Source organism: Ciconia boyciana, chromosome 3 (assembly GCF_034638445.1).
Source record: "Ciconia boyciana chromosome 3, ASM3463844v1, whole genome shotgun sequence".
In the NCBI taxonomy this organism is placed as follows: Eukaryota; Metazoa; Chordata; class Aves; order Ciconiiformes; family Ciconiidae; genus Ciconia; species Ciconia boyciana.
In genome coordinates this window covers 77,898,518-77,920,766 of record NC_132936.1, presented here as the reverse complement: position 1 = coordinate 77,920,766, position 22,249 = coordinate 77,898,518, and the positions used below count along the sequence as shown (strand labels likewise).

General features: G+C 36.0%; 1 protein-coding gene across 11 annotated transcripts in view; it reads right to left on the bottom strand.

Moving 5' to 3' along the window:
• QKI (QKI, KH domain containing RNA binding) overlaps nt 1–22,249 on the bottom strand; it is a 160,182-nt gene that overhangs the window by 55,763 nt on the left and 82,170 nt on the right. For 5 of the 11 annotated variants that reach the window (XM_072856222.1, XM_072856228.1, XM_072856223.1 and 2 more), the window contains exon 4: nt 11,998–12,048. The exons of the other annotated variants lie outside the window; for them this stretch is intronic. In XM_072856222.1, coding sequence (XP_072712323.1) covers nt 11,998–12,048 — 51 coding nt within the window. The remainder of the gene's footprint in view (nt 1–11,997; nt 12,049–22,249) is intronic. 11 annotated transcript variants of the gene reach the window in all.

Here is a 22,249-nt window from a genome sequence, read left to right as displayed (position 1 = left end):
CTGGTGAAAAAATAATGTAACAGAAGAAATGCTGAAGGAGTAGCAGCACCTGGTCAGGGAGAACACTGTAGCTTACTTCACATTTAGAATTTCTGATTAAAGTTTTCTCCTATAGAAGCAACAGATCAATTGCGTAAATTAACAGTCACATACTTACTGTTTTGAATGTCAGACAAGTTAGTATTATTTAGTATGTCTTTAATTATCCACTGTTATTGTATACTAAGCCCCCTTCAAGGCAATTCTGGATTAAGAATATCCAGAGGTATCTTCCAGAGGTGGATATTAAGGTATCTTCCAGCTCACATTAAACTAGCCAGTAGCTGTCGAACACCGTCAAAAGGCATTACTTAAAAAAAATCTTTCAAGAACCATTCTGAAAAAAAATCTGATGGCATGAAACAGCCTAATGTTTAAATGCACAGAAGAGGATTCTGTTCTCTGTCTCAGAGACAGACTTTGTGCTCAGGAAACTTCAAACCAAGTGCCGCCCCAAGTTCAGATCTGCCCTGCAGTCAAAATGGTTCCTACATGCCCGAAAGACCACAGTGGATCTTTCTAAAGCTGTGGCTTCACAGCACAACTGAGCCGATCCAATAACCATGGTCGGTCTGCTGACAAAAGAGGAAAGCCCCGTCACCACCCAAGCCACCGCACTCACACCCCGCCTGCTCTGCGTGGTTATAGCTGGACAGTGAACTGCTCCAGAGAGCCGAGCCAGCAGAAAACTCCCCACCGCAAAGGGTAAGTTTCTGTGAAACAGGCAACAGGACTGCATCTCTCCAGGATTTTCTTCTTGCATGTTTGTCTCAAGTTGTGCCAGTGTGAGAAATGAGAGCAATGATTTGTGGAACAAGCTGTATCATCGAGTGCTATCAAAACGTGTTAAGACTGAATCTTTCACTGTTTTGGGATGAAAGTAAAGAAGTTTTGCACACATGGGTATCCTCAGGGAAGACATGAGAATTTAGCTCATAAAATGCACAGCATAAACACAATACCTGGATATATTTGTTAGAGATTAATGCAATTGTTAATACTGATACTTAAAATTACCATGAAGTGTCAAACATCACCTAGTCAGAGGAGTGAGGCTGTTCATTCTTCTGACTTTGGACTACAGGTAAGAGTTCTAACGTTTTAACTTTACCAGCATTCCAAAAGTAAACTTCATACGGAGACAGTTACACTGATATCAAAGTATAATTTTATTCCCCTAGAGGAAAGGGAATAAGCAGTACAAGGCATTTCACAATACTGTGATTATTTTCACACATTGACCACTGTTAATGCTATAATATCCGTAAACAAATATCAAATCCCCTCGAAGGAAAATGAATTACTAATAAAACCTGAATGCAACAGTATTCTTGATTCAGGGTTATCTTCAGACAGCTTTTTGAAAGGAAGTTCCTCCATATTCTAAATCTCAAGGTACAGAAGACATTTTTAAATGAAGGCTTAGATCAATAAAACCTAATCTGCGACAGCGGACACATTCTTCAGAGCATTCTCTAATCAGGAAATACAGACAGTAAGTTTATTTCAACTCATGACTCAAGTCCATTCATTAGCGGTCACTAATTAACTTCAAAATAACCTGCAAGTGTTCTAACATCACTTCTGCATAAACCTATCTGCCTCTAAGTTTATGAGCGTTATTAATCACTATAAAGCTGATCCTGCTATTCAGCTTTAAATGGAGAAAGGCTGACAAAAGTAAGTATTCTTTCATCTACCTTAGTATCAAGCAGCACCTATATACCATATAGGTATACACACAGAAATTAAATTACTCAGTTTACAGAGTCTTAGCATACTTTAGAAGTTTTATTTTACCGATCATTAACAGGATGTTAAAAAGAAAACAGAAAGTATATCCTGAATAGACCAGTTTTTATGAACTAGTTATTCCCCCCATGACCTACAAAGGTATTTCTTAAAGTAGAATCAAGATGTCAGTAACATATTTTACTATATAATACTATTAAATCTACTCTTAAGTACATGAAGATTCTTCTGTATATCTCAGTTTTTACTTAAGCATTATTCTAGTTGTATTATATTTTAATTTACCATTGTTATTTCTACCCAGGAGGAAGACCAGTACACCAAGGTACTAGCCTTGCTAACACATGCCTCTCTATTCCACCCAAAAACTTAGCAAGGGGTCTAAAACTCTGCTAAAGTACATGCTGAAAGTCAAAATAGTCTTAATTAAACTGAAAGTCTGATGCCTGTTTTTCATCTGGGATTCTCAAACTAGGAGAGCTGAAAGTGTTGACATCCAAAAGGACCTAATCTAATCTAATTTCCAAAGCTAACTCAAGGCATGGCAAGTTCAAGAAAGTTGCTTTAAGAAAGAAGTTGCAACTCCTAGAAAATGCAATGTAACAGTCCAGCGGTTGGTACATCGGTCCAGGAAATAACAATCAAGATCCTAGTACTGCCTCAGCCAAAAATGCATCAACATCACCACGCCGATGTTCCAGGAGTGCCCTAACATCAGGCCAAAGAAAGGCAGAAAAAGGCACTTCCCACTTCACCCTTTAAGAAAGCGGATCACTGCCCAGGAGGGGAGAAAAAAATAATATGCACGAAGTGCTGGAGGCATCTCTAGCCCAATGATAAAGGACATCACCAGGAGGTGGGTTCCTGTTCTTTTACTTAGGACTGGAGTTTTTTTGCAGTTGTGAATGACTGGGTAATAAATTGTGCACTTTGAGGAGAATCTTTATTTCCAACTTCAAGGACAGCCCCTTAGTTTTTCCTTTTTCCATTCATATGAAACTTTAACTTTCATCTGTGCAATGAACACAAAAGATGGAAAGCATCATCAGAGCCTGTGGTTTCATGATTTGGGAACTTACGGGAAATACCTGAGCTATGGTTTCACATTTCTGAATACTTACTCTATTGTTTAAAGAAAAGTGCTACCACTACTCCTCAGCTGTATTTAAGGGAAAAAAGTGTCTGTTCACTGGTTTCTCAGTCTTCTAGTCTACACAGTACAGTACGCCTGAATATTTCTTTAGAGATTTTTTTTTAAAATAGGTTAAAAAAAAAAGAAAAAGAAAAATAAAAGAAAAAAAAAACCAACCAACCCCAAAACACTGTTCTTGACTGCAATTTGGACTACCGTTTACAGCATACTGAATTGTGAACACTGCAATCAATATAGTATTAGTCACTACCACTTGTAAAAGTAAAAAACATAAAACAAAAGATATTTTTGTATTCAGTGGAGAACAAGATCTGCTCTTAGGCTGGTACTATAACTTTCCACTTTTTGAAACATTTTCTTTCCTCTTTTAAAGTACTACCATGTAACTTTCATCAACAGTAACTGCCCCAGATAACTGTGGCATCTGTCTTTACTGAATTTCAACCATTTTTATTTCTCTAATCCATGTTTTATTTCCTCTATGCCTTGCTTAGATTTAATTGCTGCTTTGCATAGCAAACCTGGTCAATGCATGGTCCTCAATAATTTGAGCTCAGTGTTAAATTGATCCATTTCTCAGTTAAGCTCATCTTCAAACACCTGTGCTCCAGCTCTTCTATGACAGCTCTACATATAAGTGATGCTGAATGAACCATGAGGGTCAAGAAATAACAAAAGAAAACCACACTTTTCTTCAGGTGCTATTCCTGCTTAATCTAAGCCTGAATTCCAGCAATTCACACTCATTTATGTTGGAAGTCTAAGAAACAGACAAAGCTACATTAATTCATACATAGTTTGTTAAATTTAATTTTTTTAATAATTAGGAATAAATGACTGATTTTTTTTTTTTTTTTTCCAGACTGAATTTACAGCACTGTTAAAGAAAATGAGGAGAAAGAAATACAAAGAGAAAAAATGTAATAGCTAAGTGACCTTTTGGAGCTATCAGAATAAATAAAGCTGCTTACACCCTGCATTTTAATGCCAACATATCCACACTTCTACTTTCCTAATCTCAATTTGCCTATCACTTCCAGAGTCCAGTGACTTAGCCTCTGCTTGAAAATCCAACCATTTTGCTTTTAGTGTTTCCTCAAGGATGAGGTGCATATATGCCTCATATATATATGAAAAATAAAAGATATATCAATAGGGATTCCACTGCATAAATCTTGGTGAAGGTCTTAAGGGAGCATATTGTAAAGACAACTTTGTAAAATGACAATATATTCATGGCAACCCTTCACTTTCTTTAGTTATAAAATAATTGTAAGCTTTTAAAAGAGAGTACTCCTCCCCATTTTCTCATGCTGTTAACATTTACAATAATACGTGATTACTACGCTCCTTAACATCTTTTCAGAAACTGCTTAACGCTTCGCAAGAAAAGCAAAATTTCACTCACTCCAAATTTTTGCACAAAAGTATACAAAGATGTCACTACAGAACATTTTTAACAGAAACTCAGATTGAACATGTTAACAACATAACCTCAGTGTGCCAAGAAAAATGAAAAGTACCACCTCTTAACCCACAATGTAATAGACAAGTTTCAGATAGTTATAAAACTCTGCACAGAACTGCCAGCTAAATTTAAGAAAAATCAAAAGGAAAATTCTTCCCTATTTCCCTCCCACGCCTGAAAACAACTGAAGTAAAAAAGAACAGGTTCATAGTTTTTACTCTTCGTATGCACAAAAAAGTTAATGACCTCTGTTTAAGAATATGAGCAGTTAGCACTGTTTCTTTAAAATCAGATTACTTGTAATGTAAAATAAAATTATTTTAAAAATAATATGTTGTTAGCTTTATTTTAGGACGTTGTGATGTTTAGGTTTTTACTATTTGTCAAAGCAACAAAAATAAGAGACTCATGACTCAACCCAAACATACCTAGGTAGTAGTTAAGCTTTGAATAACTTCTCAAGCCATAACGAAACTGTTCTTCCTCAGTGAAGTTTAAAAAAATTAAAAGAGATAAAACACTCATCACCCCTGTTTTTTTAGATTGGTTCAGAGGCAGATTGGGGAGGAGGAAGGGGAGTAACTTTAATACTTTAACCAGTGACACTTTGCCAATAGTACTTTACTGCTGGGCTACAAGAATGCAGCAAAATGCAGGAAAGAGGCCATGCACAGAAAGGCAAAGCTGTTTTTACTGCCAGAGCCAGGCTGACAAGGTCGCAAGGCCAGAGCTTTACCTCAAAACCTGTACTTTGCACTGCTTGGGAATAGCTCTTTCTGTCCTGGATAAATGTGTAAGTTAACAATAACTGTGAGTTTTGGCAAGAACACGCACAGTCAGACTGCAAAAAACAGGGTGGTGGAGTAACCGATGCTACAACAGATCTCATGCATAAGCTGAAGTGCTTTGTGGAATCCCGACCCTAATGAAAAACAGGGTATCAGCATCAATATGATTACACCTAATATTTTTCTTATTTCCCCTTTTTTATTTCAATCCTTGGGATGAATCTGCCTTGAAGATTTCCTCGAAGATGCATAATGAAGAGCAGGTGTCTGAATCACTCCTGCTTCCTGTAGGTCTGCAGGAATGGCAAGAAGATTCAAGTGCCTAGGCAGCTAAATGCTATCCTGAATAATTAGATTCAAATCACCTCTTATGCCAACAAGAAAATGTAGTGCTAAACATAAACCAAACTTTTTCATAAGTGATTGCTTAAATGAATATTGCCAGCTTTAGACACAATGTCTGTGCTAATAATTAGAACACTGATTCTTACACAGTCACCTCAGAGAAAGAAACTCTCCCAAATCACAAGTCAGAACTATTCTGAGTTTTCTTGTATGGAATGGTTTCTTCCACAGACTTCAGTTCAACAACAGCGCTGAAATGGTAATTGCTCACTCCCACCAAAACAAGCAGCTCCATTCCTTTCTCCCTTCTCTCGGCTGCCTGCATAGTCCTTCCCTCTCTTTGCACCAGCAACCACTCTTACTGGGCCCTTCTAGAGCCAGTTTAACACAGCAGCAAACTACTGCTGTCAGATTAGGTTTTGCCTGTTTAGCAAGCTGAACTGGCTCAGTGACACATCCCACAAGTAGCACAAAGGAGGGCACAGGCATATCCCTTCGTAGGAAGCTGCCAGCCGTCAGTCACAGCTTCACATACTGCACAGCCAGCCCAGTCGCTCCCCGGCCACACCAAACCACTCACAACAGGGGGTGAGGATGAGGGAGCCCCATGCTCTGACTGCCTGACCTGCAACTCTGTGGACATATGGGTACATATCAGTGCTGCTCACGTCAAATGTAATTTTACTATAATACATAAATTGTTATTTAAAAGTATTCTGAAAACTCAGTTGCCACTCACCTCAAGTTAGGCGTGCAAAGCAATCAACATTTTCCACTTTGAAATGTTATATCTCAGTTGCTTACCTGAGAAATGAACATACTATGTCCCATTTATTTAAATAAGGGTGTGGCAAAGAAAAAAACCTAGTCACTCACAGCATAGTGATTAACTCCAAGGAAAAGTTCATTTATACAAAAAGGTCGTAACTAGCAACCTTAATTCTAGCATCTTCTAATTTGAATTTGCAGTCTCAAAACTCTTCTTAAAAATGTGTAATTTCACAGGAGACATCAGCTGGGTTTCAGTGGCCTTGTTTTCCCTGCTCATCATACAGCAGCACTAATGCTGCTTTATTACATAATGCTTAAAAAAACCAAAACAAACAAACAAAAAAAAACCCACCAAAGCCTTTTGTAATCGCTTAGGAGTGCTTTCCACTAACGAATTATATAATTAATATGTCACTCAGTTATTTGCTCTCTCTCATTTCTTTACACAGTGATTTCTCCCACAGTACTAAGTTCTGGAATTTTCAGATTTACAGAAGCCTTAGAAGGATGCCTTGCATTTTGATTAGAGAGGACTGAGACCAGAAACGATGCTCAAAGTTAATTCTGCAGTCAGCAGGCCTCGTGAAACTCTATTACAGAAGGGCTTTATCTTAGTGACCAGGTACTGTTAAGCAGATGACTGCCCATGGTTCTTATCCCACTGCTTAGATGGGGGCTTGCTCTGCTCTAAATAATGGCCTCCTCTACAGTCTGGGGGTCTTCTGGAGAAGATAAACAGTCAAATTCACTGACCAATGTAATGAACTCATTTTCCATAGAATATTGTTGTTAAACAGACATTATGCTACAGGTGGCATAAATTCATGGCATGTTACCAAATATATTGTGTTGTCCAGACAGGGTAAGAGGTTCTTCACCAGTTGGAAACAACTGAAAAGCTAAATTTCAGGGTCACTCTAATCCATATACTAACTGATTTGCTCCACAGCTAGAAAGCTCCCCAGTTAATTGCAATGTTTTTATTCAGGTTGAGCCTCCATTCATACATGTTTTCTGAGGTTTTTTTTTTTTGTTTTTTTGTTTGTTTTTTTTTAAAGGAATGGACCATGTGAGCTTTGTGTTGTCTGCTTTGAATTCCTATTATGGTAATACTTCTAAGCAGTGCATAAATAATAGTGTAGTATTTTGTTGTCCATGATTTATTCAACTTTTTCTTCAATGGTGACCCACAATCAGTAGTACAGTACTGAGCAGAACAAACAATATAGCATGTCTATAGCATTTTATATAGCATTACTGTTAAAGACTGTTAGATTTTAACACATTTAATAACAACTGTCTAGCCTTGTATTTTATCTCCATTCTCTTATTTTTTTTTGCTAAGCTATTAAAACAGCAAGTTTACTCAAACTATAGTAATTTAATCTTATGGTGATTACACAAGCATATATTTATATATCATCTTTGGTTTTTAATCATTTTACTCCCTCTTCCTGAAATAGTTCCATTCTTTCCTTATTTACTCAGTTGTAACAATTACAAATCAAATTTATTTGTAAACAAATAACCCAGCCAACAGTTCAAGACAAACAGAAATTAACAGGCAAGATACTAATGTAAATTAAATAAAACTAACTTCTACTTTAAAAATAAAACAAAATTTTGTTATAGAGAATACAGAAAACTCCCCGAATATGTCACTGAGCACAGAATTGACAATAAATATTAGCTAATGAACAAGTTGAGTCCTTGAAAGAATTCAGAACTACTGCCTCAAATGATCTCAGCACACAAACTTTCCATGTGTTTATGACTGAAACCTTGCACACAGTCTGTAATTATATCGTTTTACTGCAGCAGTTGCCTCAAATACAATTACATGGGATTTGACACACCCAAGTTACCACCTAGATAACTCAAAGTGTGACCCCTGTTCCAAACCTTCTTCATGACCAATTTCATGGAACAACTCTATTGATTATGACTGCAGAATGAGGGGTATCCAGCAGGTCTTCTCAAGGTTAGATGAAAATGGAGTAATAGTCATGCCAGTTAAAGACTGTATAGCTGAGTGCCAGCTTGGCACTGATATTAAGTGGCTCTTAAGAATACCACTGATAATATATATGGGAAGGCTTTCCTACAGTACAGAGATGATAGATCTTCAGGATTGGTATCCTCCTTTACCTCTCAGGTGATTGGTATCCTCCTTTACCTCTCAGGTGACATCAATCCAGTGACAGGAAAAATAAAAAATACATCAGTAAGCCAGCGGGTAGTTCCCTTCAGCAGCACTACTTTAGTGATTCATAGGAATTAGAAAATTGCAACCCATGAGTACTCTCTGGTGGCTTTCACAGAGAGCTCTCTGGTCCTTCACTGCATCTGTCCTTAAGGTCAGGGTTAGGAATTCTTTATTCACTTTCTACACTTAATGAGCTGAAAACCACACATTTTTCAGTTCATTTAAAATACTATACACTACCATCAGTTCTTTTTATAGTATGTGTACAACACATTTAAAATAAAAACCTTATGAAAATATTTAATAGGAAAAAGTAATTTTAAGTTAAATTTTTGAAATAACATTTCTGTAAAGGAGTAATTATGAAAAAATATTTCTGACCACTTTTTAAACTTGAAAATAAAGTGTAATAAAACCCTTGCTCATTACGTAAACACAAAAGGAAGTGAAAGCTATTCATAATTTTAATTCAAAGTCAAATATCACAATATTTACATTGCATACATGTATACTGGTCTTAGGAGAGAATGTCTACATATGCATCCTTCAAGATCCCATTCAATTAGCAGTCCTACAACTGCTGTTTAGGAGACATCATCATCCTTCCAAAAAGACACCCAGTTTAACATGAACTTTTTGAATCCCACAAATTTTGGTAAAAAGTGCAAAAACATTCATCAAAGGAATGTAACTTTAAAAAAAAATCTCATTAAATAGTGAATCTGCTGACATTTTAATTTGCAAGATTTTGAATAAAACTGAGTGCGCAAACTGAATAAAAACTACAATTAACCAAATTATCACAGCCCCACTGCAAGTCACTGTAACATGAAAAATTAAGACTTATTTAATTATGCAAAATTTCAAGTTCTGCTTCTTCAACACAGTGCCCAAAGAGGAGCATGGGTAGATCTAGACACTTCCCTCAGCTAAACAAATATATTAATGAAAGAGAAATATCATGAATAAATACTGGACAGATTAAAAGAACCAAACAGAATGTCATTACAGTATGAAGCCACAGAAGCAAAGTAAATCCTTGATGGGTTGACCAAGTCTGAAGACATTTAAAGTGAGTAATTTTTAATAGGTTCCAGTACATTATCAGAAACATTCAAAGAGTTATTAAAAAAATTAACTGCTTCTACTCTTCAGAAGACAAGTTCCAAACTTGTTTTGTTAAAATGTCCATTATATACGGTTTTAGATCGCATGCTTATCTGCCCACACCAAAATCAAACCAAAGTTTTACAGTTTAAATTAATATACTTCTGAATAACAAAAGTTGAAGTAAGATGGTAAGGCCTGGGAGAAAAGGTCGTTATGTGCATGCCTTTCTTACATTCTACAATGGTTTCATCCATCTTAGAAAATAAGACAGCATTGTGCATGAATTGAGGACAAAAATAATTACATGCTCTGCTCACATCCTGGAGAGATAGCTAGAAGAAAGGTGGCTTCCTTCATTCTAAATGTTTCCTACTCTTCAGGAAAGCACAAGCATAATCACTTTGTTCAAAATGCATTTCCAACAGATGACAAAGACTGACCACCAACTGACAGGCGCTGACCTCCCACTTACTGACCTGGCCAGTTTACTTTTCCCCTCCTCTCCCTTCTCAAACTGGCACAGGTATTAATTTGGGTCAATACAGCTTATTAACTAGCAAAATTTTTTATCTCACTGAACTATACTCTCACATTAGATGGCCAAAATCTAGCTTCTTTCCTGTCCCCATTGTAACCCTCTAACATGGAATAGCACATTTCCCCCCACCTCCCAAAAGAGAAGTTGAGCAAAATTGTCCCAAATACATGTAATCCTATATTGTTATGAAATCATGCAAATTGTCTCTTTTTATTGATGATACGGAAAAGGAAGGTCCAAAAAAAACCCCTAGTTTCCTAACTGATTAGGTTTGAAGAAAGTTCTTTACAAAGCATTCAAAGAAAATGTGGTAAGAATTAACAGCATCAGCACACTACTTGTCATTAATATTCTCCATGTTACAATTGTAGGCTGTCAACAAAATTAAAACATCTCTAAGTATTTGCTATTACATTTTAATCTTTGCACTGTATTATGGCTTAATAATTCATCCAGATGTGTCACAAATGAACTTCACTACTGTCAAACAGGAAGAAGATGCCAAAAACACTGAAAAATTCTAGCCCTTCCCAAAACCCAGCTCTGATGTTTCAAAGAACTTAAAAACCAAGTGTACAGTTTCACAACGTTGCTTCCCAGTTAACACCCATTCACGGCCAAAAAATTCTGGTCTGTTTCAGATGTCTGCATCTCTAAACAAGAAAATTAAACACAGCAAAAAGTTCATTAGTGGTGGAGAGAACACGTATTTCAAGCCTGTATGTTCTATATTGTGTGTCTAAAAAACGAGTTGACGACTCCGCATTTATCATCTGAAGATATAAAAGGCATCATCTCCACAGCATACCAAGAAGCCAGTCATCCAGCTCAACTAATTCAAGAACAATTACTGTATTTTGCCTAAAGTCTGTAGTCCCACAACAGTTTAAGCTATTCTAAGTCGGCGCTGCTAGTCCCACCTTGACGTACTAAAGTGCTTGTGATCCAGTTCATGGTTTTCAAAAGCAACAGCAAGTTTCCAGCTTTAGTTTTCAGCTGGCTTAGCACTGAAGCTGGTCATCATAGTCATTTAAATCACCAGTAACTGTCACAAGGAAGGGAGAAAGTATGCCTAGCCAGGGCTGTGCAAGTGGTACGGAACAGCAAGAGCTGACTTAAATTGTCTTAAGAGTAGCCCTGGAACTGCAGCCTGAGATACCTGAAGGAGTCAAATTTCCTGATGAGCAGTAGCATTCAGAGGCTGACTGATTTTAAAAACTTCAGCAATACAGATGGATAGTTCCTTCCTGTACCTCCAACACAGCCTTCAGAAAAGAGCAAAAATACTAATTTAAGAACACAAGTGAGACCTTCAGGGGAAACACAACATGAGCTCTCAGAAATGTCCCCAGCACAGAAATAATTACAGGTTTAGACCCAGTACATAAGAGGTTGTTGAATTGCCCTTAGTGAGAATGCTGAAGAGCTGATTTGAACACCAGCAGTTGGAAGTAGCAAATATTAGCCACTTTGAAAAAAAAAAAGAAAGAAAGAAAATCACTATGATGAACCAACCAACACAATTTACATTCTGAAGATAGGTTCAAAAGAAAAAACTTCAACAGCTATTATCACAAAAACCTTACTAATACTAAATTTGTATATTTTTTACACCAATTATGTATTGCAACAGCGTGTAACTGATGTGAAGCCTTTCAATAATCAATAAAAGCTTAAATATATTTTTCCTCACAACAAGCATACAAAACAAATTCACCATTTAGGGAAGGGGGGGTTGAGATTCTTTTTCAACCAGGGTCTCCTCAAATTATAGGTGATTTGCAAAAGCTTACTGGAATGTTTACAAGAAGTAAAACATTTACTTGCCTCTACCTCCAAAACTGCTGGATCATGGTTGTCTCTGCTCTTAAAGGAGACCTGAAAAGCAAAAAAAAATTGGGCTTGTGCCCTATTTTGCTTCTTTAAGATGTTTAAAAGAGGTATGAAGAGTTGGAAGTAGGGTTTTTATTTTATCCTGTGATGGACACAATTTATTCCTTCTTGTTTACACTTGAGATTTAAATCCCAAGAAGCCATAATATAACACCTCCTAGTTAAGGGAAAACAATGCAAGAATCAACAGAAGCTAAGTCACAGAAGAAAGAACAAACTTTGGTCTTCTTCCCCTCACCCCCACCCTCCTTCAAGTTCTCCTTTGAGTGACGAATAACAGAAAATCTCTTTCCAGAGTTAAGCATTCCTACGCTATCACTACTGGTGATTTGCACACAGTTTTACGAATCAACATTATACATGCTAAAAAAACCCACCAAAAAAAAAGAGGAAAAAAAAATCAGAAATTTGATTGAGGTTGTATTTTAAAATTTTAAGATAAAAAGCAACTGGACAAAAAAGCTCAAGTCCTTTTCAGGGCCTCTTTATGTTTCAAAATAGCAAAATAAGTAGAAAAACAATTTTGAGAAGTTCTTTGCAAATGGGGAGGAGTGAAAAAAAACCATGAGCTGGCTAGCTATAAAAGGGAGACAAACATGACTTTCTCTTCCACTACTAACATGCCTGTAAGACAGTTTGTATGTATGCTACAGTTATGCAGTTATCAGAACATAAAAGCTGCTGCAATGGTTCTTCTAAAAAATAGTGCATTTCATCTGATAGCATGAGGCTAACTTAAAAAAAAAAAAGTCAAGTTCATATCAGATGCAAATGAGCAAAGAGGATAGCTTATGAGCAAAGAGGATAGTTTAACTAAATACCCATTACTGTGGGGCAACCATAATAGCTCATTAATTTTAAGCGAGATGGCATGGTACCATGTAATACGTTCAAAAAATGGTTTAAAGCCCCTTCTCTACTCCTTCCACCCACACTTCAACTATGTAATTACTATATATGAAAGAGGAAAGTCCAATTTTTTTGGTAAATAGGGAAGTTAAAAAGGTTGCTTATGAAAAACATGCAATCATCAAGAAAAACAAAAGCAGGAAGCCTAAAAATAAGAAAAATACATCCAAAGTACATTGAAGTACATACTTAAAACACTATTATGAGAAGTTATGTTGTCTTCAAATTATGAATCACAGATAAACTATGCTCAACCAGTACAGGAAGTTAAGTCAGATCAGTGAACTGGCTGAAGTTCCTCATCATTACATACATGGAATGTGATCTTGCTGAAATGCTAAACCAGCATTAGACAGCCTCAACACCCTTCTCTAACAAAAGAGGATTTTATTTTTATATCCTCAGATAGGAACACCTGGTGACACAAGGTACTGTTTAATAAGTATTTCTTTCAGGGACAGCACTGGCTTAAGCAACTTACTCAGGTAAGGTGAATTCTGCACAAGAGTGGGCCAAAGACCTGCACATCTTTACCCTAGGTCTGTTCAACTTAGCTCTCTGTGTATTACCAACAATTATAATGTTACTTCTCCAGTTGCAACAAACAGCAGGCACTGATTCAAACAGTACTGGCAATGAATTGAATGCTCCAGTCGCGTAATTCAAAGGTGGGTGGTTTTGGTTTGTTGTTTTGTTTTTGGGTTTTGGGGTTGGTTGGGTTTTTTTGGGGTGGTGGTGGTGGGTTTTTTTGTTTGTTTGTTTTGTTTTTTGGAGGGAGGTGTTAGGTTTTGTTGTTGCGGGGGGATATCAGGGTGGTGGGGTTTTTTTCCTTTCACAGATGAACTATAAGCAGAGAATGGAATTTTAAAAAAAGGAAGAATTTAATCTTTCTTTAAAATATTAAAAATAAAGTATTAGAAAATAAGTCAAAATTAAGAAAATCAAGTTTAGTTCAGAAGAGTAACTTAGAAGTCTACAAAGCATAAGATTCCAGGATCATACACAAGATTCCTGTTTTGAAGCTATGAAGAAAAAAATTCACAAAATTATACTGTTTTCTCCTTTCTGTGAAACAAGAATCCTTTTAATCAAAAACTTCTTACTTTACTGGGTGAAATTAATGGTGAAATAGCAAACTAGGAGTTAAAGTAAAAACACTTTAATGCAGACACTCATGTATCTCTCATCATGGAATGTGAAGGTGAAGTTTAACTCTGCAAGTTAAGTTTATTTAACAACCAGCTATCACTGAAAATAGTGGTCCTGACTCTGCTGCTTCCCCTGAGCTGCCCCTGCTGCTTAGACAATCGTGCAGAGGCCAATTTAAGAAACTCACAAACTCAATTGATTCCTGAGGATGCACATGATATACTGGGAACAGATGTCCTAAGGCTTTTAACGGCAACTGACCATTAGATCAATCCAAACATAGTGCCATTACCACTCACAGGAAACCTTCAATAATTTGTGATAGCAAGAAGATTTTGTCCTTTGAGGACTACTAATATGATTAACTTAAAGAGCTCAGGCATTACTCTGCTTAAGAGCATGCAAGTCTCTTCAATCCTGCATAATTTGATGAAAATGTAAGTAAAGACACTTTGAGTTAAATTCTGATTTAAGGACTTCTGTGGTTGTTTATATTGTGTTGAATTCACTTTAAGATTACCAAACGTACCAATGACACAAAAATATCTTACTTTAAGTAATGTTTTTAATACTCTTTTTACTACGCAATATATCCTACCCATACAACTATTTATCTTGATGCCCCTCCTACCTATGCAACTATTCCATACAGAGCATTAAATCCCATTTAAATATTATGGAACAGAAGAAGTGACTAGCAGACTTTTGAGAAGAACTGAGAATTAAATCAAAGTATCCCAACTACCAGTTTCAATGCTATTCTCCACAGTAAGACACAGTAATCTAAAAGAAATTTATCTTCTGCTGTAATTTACGAACAATGCCTAGACCACACACTCAAAGGTCTTGCTGCAAAACCATATGGTCTCACAGGAAAAAGCACCTTCAATAAAAAATGCTCAGAAAAGTCAGAAAAAATTATTAGAAAAAGCTGCTGATAGAATTTTTTTTCCTCTTTTAGTAAAGCATGTTTTAAGTATTTAACAAACTACAGTAATACTCAACAAGAGTAAAAACAAAGTTTTCAGTGCAAGGCGCGCTCAGCCAAGTGTACACAGTATAACCTCCATATCCTCCCTGTTCCACCCCCAACCCTTACCCCGCAGGCCGGGTTCATAAGACATACCCTGCTTTTGTAAGTAGAACGTCACATTCTCGTAATGGGGATAATAAAGTCTGAAACCAACTGCAATAAAATTTTAGTGACTAAACTGACTTCGTAGACAACATACAACTATTTAACACACCAGCGTTCACGCTCCACAAGGCAAGAAAGGGCTATGCTGCAGTTGCAGTGTACAGAAAGTAAAAAGTAGGCATAGCTTGTCTTCTATGAAGAAGTTAAAACAGATCAACAGGATAAAATACACAGACAAATCAATGGATGAACAGAGCACTTAAAAAAAAAAAGGTGTCATCTTTGACACATTAGGTGCCTCAAAACGAGGTGTGAAGTGTTTTTATTTGGGCACTTAAATATATATAAACTGTTTTAACAGCTTTCTCTAACATAATACAACATGCAGGACAACTTACCTATTAGAGTTTTAAAACACTGCCCCATCTTAGGCAGCAGGTGTTATTCCAATTCTTTACTCTGAAGATACCAACAAATAAACTCTTAAATCTGATAATCGAATAGTACATAAAAATGCCACACACAAAGATTAAAAAACACAGGCATGCAAACAGTTTTTCCCAATATACATATATAAGTATAGGCACTAAGAAAATAAAGAATTAAACTAAGAAATAAGATTTGCACTGTATATATTCACCAAGAGTCCAACCAGCAGCTGAATTAACTCTGAATACGCACATAACATCTGAAACTCCAGGCACAGAAATAACTAGTACACAGCTCCCTACTGAGCTTTTCATTTGTGCATTTCAAATGTTTCCCTGCCATAAGGGCATAAGCATGGGTTTTTTGTGGAATATAGTCAACCATACACAGTCCTGTTAGCTAAGTCATCCCAGGATACTGAAGTCCATGCATTCTGCAAGTTCTGTATGTCCTAATATTCACCCCCATGTCCAAGTAATTACATAGCTCTTAACACCATAACCACTATAACTGCTGATATGAAGACAGAGTGAACAGGCTGCAGTTCAAAGAAGTGGTAAAATACCCTGTTTGACACATCTGAAGATTACTCTTCTCAGTTGCAGAAAGCAAGAAACTGTTTATCATGATAGAAAATGTATTTGTAAAAATCACAGATAAATCAGCATTTATGAACACATTTAGGGAAAAAAAGAAGCCTTCTGCTACTGTTGTCACTATTTTGTGGAGACTTAATACCTTGTTCTCAGTTTCCTCCTGATCTCTCAGGCCTGATCTTGTTCATCTCATCAAACTTGCTGCAGAATTTAATTTCCTGTTGCCTATTAGTGCGATCATGCCTCACTTCCTTTTTCTCTTTAAAAATCCTTGAAGACAGTCTCAAATTTGTCGCACAAGTGAACATACTTTACTTCTTTTCTTAAAACAAATAAAGAAGTCTCCAAAACCCCTGCTAAGCCTGTTTAAACTAAGATGATTTTCTAAGCTAAGTTAAGGCCAGCAACAAGACACAAAACAAAAGCCCAGTACTCTCATCATTAAAACTTGTTGCTGAATACTCTTCTTGAGTTCAGGATTAATGAGGCATTGGCTACTATAGAAGTGCCCTATTCACAGTATGACCAAAGCAATAGAACTTAATATTAAAAAAAAAAAAAAAAAATCTACACAAATAAAATTTGAGTTCTCCGAGATTACATGTAGCCAAACCCAAGTGGAGCCCCAAAATTTTAGCTTGATCCTCACCAATAAACTATTTTCATTTTAGCATATAGGAATATATGTATGAAGTCCATGATGCACAAAGCCAGATATGGGTGAAAAAACCCTTAAATTCAACCTGATAGTAGAATTGTTACATACTTCAGTAGTATACACACACAATATATATAGGGGGAATGAAAGCTTTTGTGATTTATATAAAACTTTGATAAATTAAGAGTTCCATTATACTATATTGAAATTTTATTCAGTACATCTCACTCTTATCCCTCGTTTTATACCTAAGCCTAACGCCAAGTCTTTTTTTTCTGATTTCAGAGACTTTGACCAGAAGGAATCATCACGATGATCTAATCTGGCCTCCAATATATCATAGGCCATTACTTTTCAACAGAAAAAGAACTGCTCTGACAGTAATTATTGCAAATTGGTTTAGAGCGTATCCAAGGTCATCATAACTTGACTCTGCTAATACATGAAATTGAAGTTTGTTTCTAGATGGATTCTTCACATTTTCTTGAAGAGAATTCTGAATCACTCAAAATCTGATTTAAAAAAATTCTTAGCTTTGAGGCACAGACATTCCAAGGGCTAAACAGTAAATTCTCCTTACTTTCTTTCACAGTAAATTTTGAATTTTTACACCTTAGAGAATCACATTCTCCTCTCAACTGTCCAAATGGCTAAGAAAAGGGAGAGAGGGGATAAAGAACATCAATATCACCACTATCTACTTTAAAATCTTCTGTAGTTGTGCTCAGAATGACCTCAGTAGAGAGAATACTTCAAATACCAGATGCATGCAAGTACATCGTTATGTAGCTAAAAGGCAGAAGTACAAATGTGAGACATGCTCTATAGGTCCCAATCATAAATAAAATATTGTTCACATTTTCAGTGTTTTAGTTGCTGACCCTACATAGGCAGGATCTGAGCCTGCTGGAAATTATGATTTATTGTGTACATCTGCAATAAAAACACGTTTTATGACATGCTTTCAGCAGTACTGTTTTCATCCGAGAGAAAAAAGCATGTTTAGCAGGTGTGTATATATTTCAAATGACAAGTAGCATCAACTCAGATTATGAGGGGAGATAAGGGGTCTGAATTTGCCTCACGTGGTACGTAAATTCTGCCAACCAGGATGCTTAACAAACAGTATTCTTCTGGAGGACTGTCTGGAGAGCTGAAAGTCAACTCTCAGCTTCTAGATTTTTCATGTCCTAAAGCTTCTTGGTGGAAGAAATTTGAGGGTTTTTTCCAAAGGTTAGTGAAATAATGAGCTTTTGCTATTTGAACAAGTGCGTGACTTAACACAACATTTTTGTCCAACTTAAAAATGAAATTTAGGAAAAATTGTCAATGAGGTGAGTACAGAAAATTACCTGATTTGTTCATGCCAGCTGGCATTTTTCGGGGGGTGGGGGGAAGCTAGATTGGAAAAGAGAACTTCCATTCAGTCTTAGACTTGGGAACCTCACTCTAGGGCACAGTCAGATACACTGAAATTCCCCCTAAAACTGACTGCAAATCCTAGAAGAATAGTGAAGAACATAAAGGGAAAACCTGCTCATGCAAAAAGGGTCTAGTAAAGGCAATTGCTAAAGGAGAAAAGGTTCCTTTACTTTTCCAAATTTTAACACTGCAAACAATTTCAACACAGAAATTTTCTTCTCTGCAAAAAGATCTGCATGTAGAGATTATATGACCATACAGCAGATTAATACCTATTCAAAACTGAATATCATAACATTCTCTTTAAATTTTGTATATGGAAATAGGAAATTTCTCTAAAAGAAAACACAGGAAATAGTTCCTCAAAAATCTAACTGAAATGCATAATAAAGAAAATGCTCAAAAAATGTTAGTAAATTATTTTCAAGTGACCAAAGTCAATGAAACGTAATCAGAACAATTTAAACAGAAAAATCTGATAGGCTTATTATCTTTGCTTTACATAGAACAAAAAGTACAATATGTCCATTTAAGACTATTCGTTCTGGAAAAACATAGTCCTCAACTTTATCTGAAGTTGGGATTTTATACTAAATACATTAAAGCTTAAGGAAGCCTCAGCAAACTAGCTTCGGTATTAGAAAAACTATCTGTGACTGGACAGTGTGGGTTGCAACACTCACCTATAAAGTGAAATGACTATTCAGTGAGCATGTCTGATCACAGGAAGCTATCTAATCACTGCAGAACCTAATCCTACCTGGATGAGCTAACACAGTTACACTAATACTGTATTGCAGCACTGCTATACCACAAAATAATTCTACTAATCTAAATGCATCTCAAATTCACATTCCACTTTTTTTTTTTACAGTGCAGAAGAAAGAAAATTGAAAACACAGTTAAAGAAATGGACAGAGCTCATTCCACTTCAAAATGCCAGATCATAAAACACCTTATCAAATTCTTATTTAATGCTTATCACCGTTCACTTTGTATGAAAGGGGAACTGTGTGGTGAGTGGGAACAAATTTACATTTATTGACTTTATGAATTATCTAAAGAAAATGTAATCAATAGTCATGTGAAAATTTATTGCTAATTATATGCAATTAAATAATTTCATGAAATTTATAACTTAATATGCCCAGGAAAACATTAACTTCAAAAGAAAAGCAAACTACTTCAAAAACATGCCATTTATGAGATCTCATCTAAGCAAGGCTTTCTACAGTTTTCTTTCTGTAAACCATGATAAATTCACACAATTAAAACTTTTTTTTAAACCTGACTTTTCACTGCAGTTTGACTGTGTCCTGTGAGATTACAAAGTTCTAATATCAAATAAAAGCTAGCTTTCTGCTCTTTAATAATGACACTCTGTTTAGTTTTTCAACAAAACAAGAAAATCTTTCAAGTTTTTCACACCTTACAAAGCCTTTTAAGGTATTGTTTTATCTGCAGTGATTTTTTTTGTTGTTGCTTAATTCTAAGGTTATATCTAAGACTAGTCATTACTGATAACCATTCAGTATGTGCAATATGCCTTCTGAACAAACTTTATTAATTGTGCCTAATTATTGCAGGCAACCAATCTTACTTTCTGCATGTGACCTCTATTCACCTAACAGTTGAAGCTCTGAAGTTCTAGTTGAATTACCATGCATTGCCATATCCACTGAGATCTTCAAAAGAATTTTGTGTACACACTTTAAAGCTGTTACAGTAATTAGTCCCTTTCTCTTACTGTTTCACATTTTTGGCCAAATTAATCTAGCATCAAACATTCAGCTTTCACTCCAGAATAAAGCTGTTCAAGCTCGTTGAACACAGACCTTCCAAACTTTGTACGTAAAGCAACCAAGCCATTCCTTAATTTCTTTGGATGAAAGAAATAAAAAGCATTTAAGTGTTACTGTAATGGTTCTATACCCTTTCTTACTGTCTACTGATGTATTTTGCACATTTTCAATTTTAGAATATTCTTCAGCATTGCTACCTGAAGGAAACAAAGATCCACACAGATTACCAAGTCTTTCTTCTGCGTTAAATTCCTTGCCTTACTCCTCCTTGTTATTTCTGTTTAGATACGCAAACAATAGCTGCTACTTAGAGAATCCTATCTCAGACTGAAGGGTTCCCACCCAAAATATTGCATTCAGTTTTGTCACATACTGAAGAAATCTAAGAGGAAAATATTGAGCTGATTACAAAATCTTGCAAAATCAGATCCAAGGACATTTCTTTATGAAATAACAAATATTAACAGAAGCTGAGAAAACCAACTACGTTAGAAAACATGCTTCACATACTTGGAATAGAAAAGCTCAGGCAATAAATTTAATTTTAAAAACCCCTCTTTTTCTGACATGTAAACAATGCAATAAAATCTCAAACAACAGTGAAATAAGGACCTATGGCAACAGACGCTTCACACAGAGGAATGACATGGAACACGATAGGGCAAGCATCTTCCAAATTTGTAACTTCCACATTACAGTTAAGGATTTTTTTTAACTTCTACTGTAGCCACGATTAGTAAAGTGCAAGATTTAAGAGTCAAAGAATTTTTAAAAAGCCCAAAACACCAAACCCCACCACACACCACCACACCAAAAAGACAATACTGGTTTTTCTTTACTGTCACTGGGTTCATGAAAAAAACCAAAGCTGCCTCCAAACAGCTGAAAAAATCCTGTTAATTTTCTTCACCTCATGTCTTCCCCACCAGATAAACGAGGGCATTATCACTGTTTAATACAAGTTTTAATTGAGTACTGTCACTGGTGGGAAGAAAAGTGCGGAACCACTACTTTCCATATCAAACAAAGCAGGTAATTAACAGCTATTCTGGCACAATCCCTTATCACCAAAATACACAACACTGTTAAGTTCTCTCAATGCCAATGCTTTGCTTCAACAAAGGAAAGCTGATGTTTCAGGGTCACATTCACTCCTTTAATACACAGGCATAAATTTACTGCTCAGTCAGACACCTATAATTAAACACAAGAAGAATGTAATTCTAATATTCAGACAGGCTTGCGTATGAGTGGGATATTTCCCCCCGTAAAGATGATTGCCTTTCATTTTTTGGTTTCAAGTAGCTACAGTTCACTTAGTTTTGATTACATAGCAATTAGATATGCAAATACAAGAGATCTAAAAAAATGCTTTTTCAAATGTCAGACTATAAGCAATCAAGCTTATTCTTTTCTCCTGTACACACAAGCTATTCATTAAATAGCTATTGTCTTAAAAACATTCCAACAGATTGCATTTATCAGGTTTTTAGAAGCAAATACGGGAGTGCACATTACCCAGAACATGGCTCATCAGGGAATGAAAATGATCTTACAATTAATTTAATATATACATGATAGTGGTTAACGAAGTTGGAACTAAATACCATATTCTTTGAGCACTTTTCCCACTACTGTTATTATCAATACCTAAGCTCACTGCACCTTCAAATTAACAAAACCTCACTAGTTGGTATATTTAATGATACTGTGTTGGTAATAAATTTCACAGCTAAAAATGCAGAATTATTGAATATCAATTTTTTTTCATTGTATATGGAAAATATGTTCGTATAAAGAAAGTCACTATGAAACCACGTGGTTAGTATAATTTTGGCAAGAACAGCCATTTTGACCTCCCCCCCACTTTTTTTTGCGGGCCCACAGATATGTTCTATTAGAAGTGCAGGCTTACAATTTCATGCACCTAGATCACATATATGAGCTTGGTTCTTTGTGACACATTTCATGAGGCCTCTAGAAGCAGCCCACAGTTTCAGAGATCCACTGATCACAGGTTGAAATGGTGGGAGAAGATGTTTGACAGCAGCTCTGAAGAGCCCAGAAAAACAGAACTACTGCA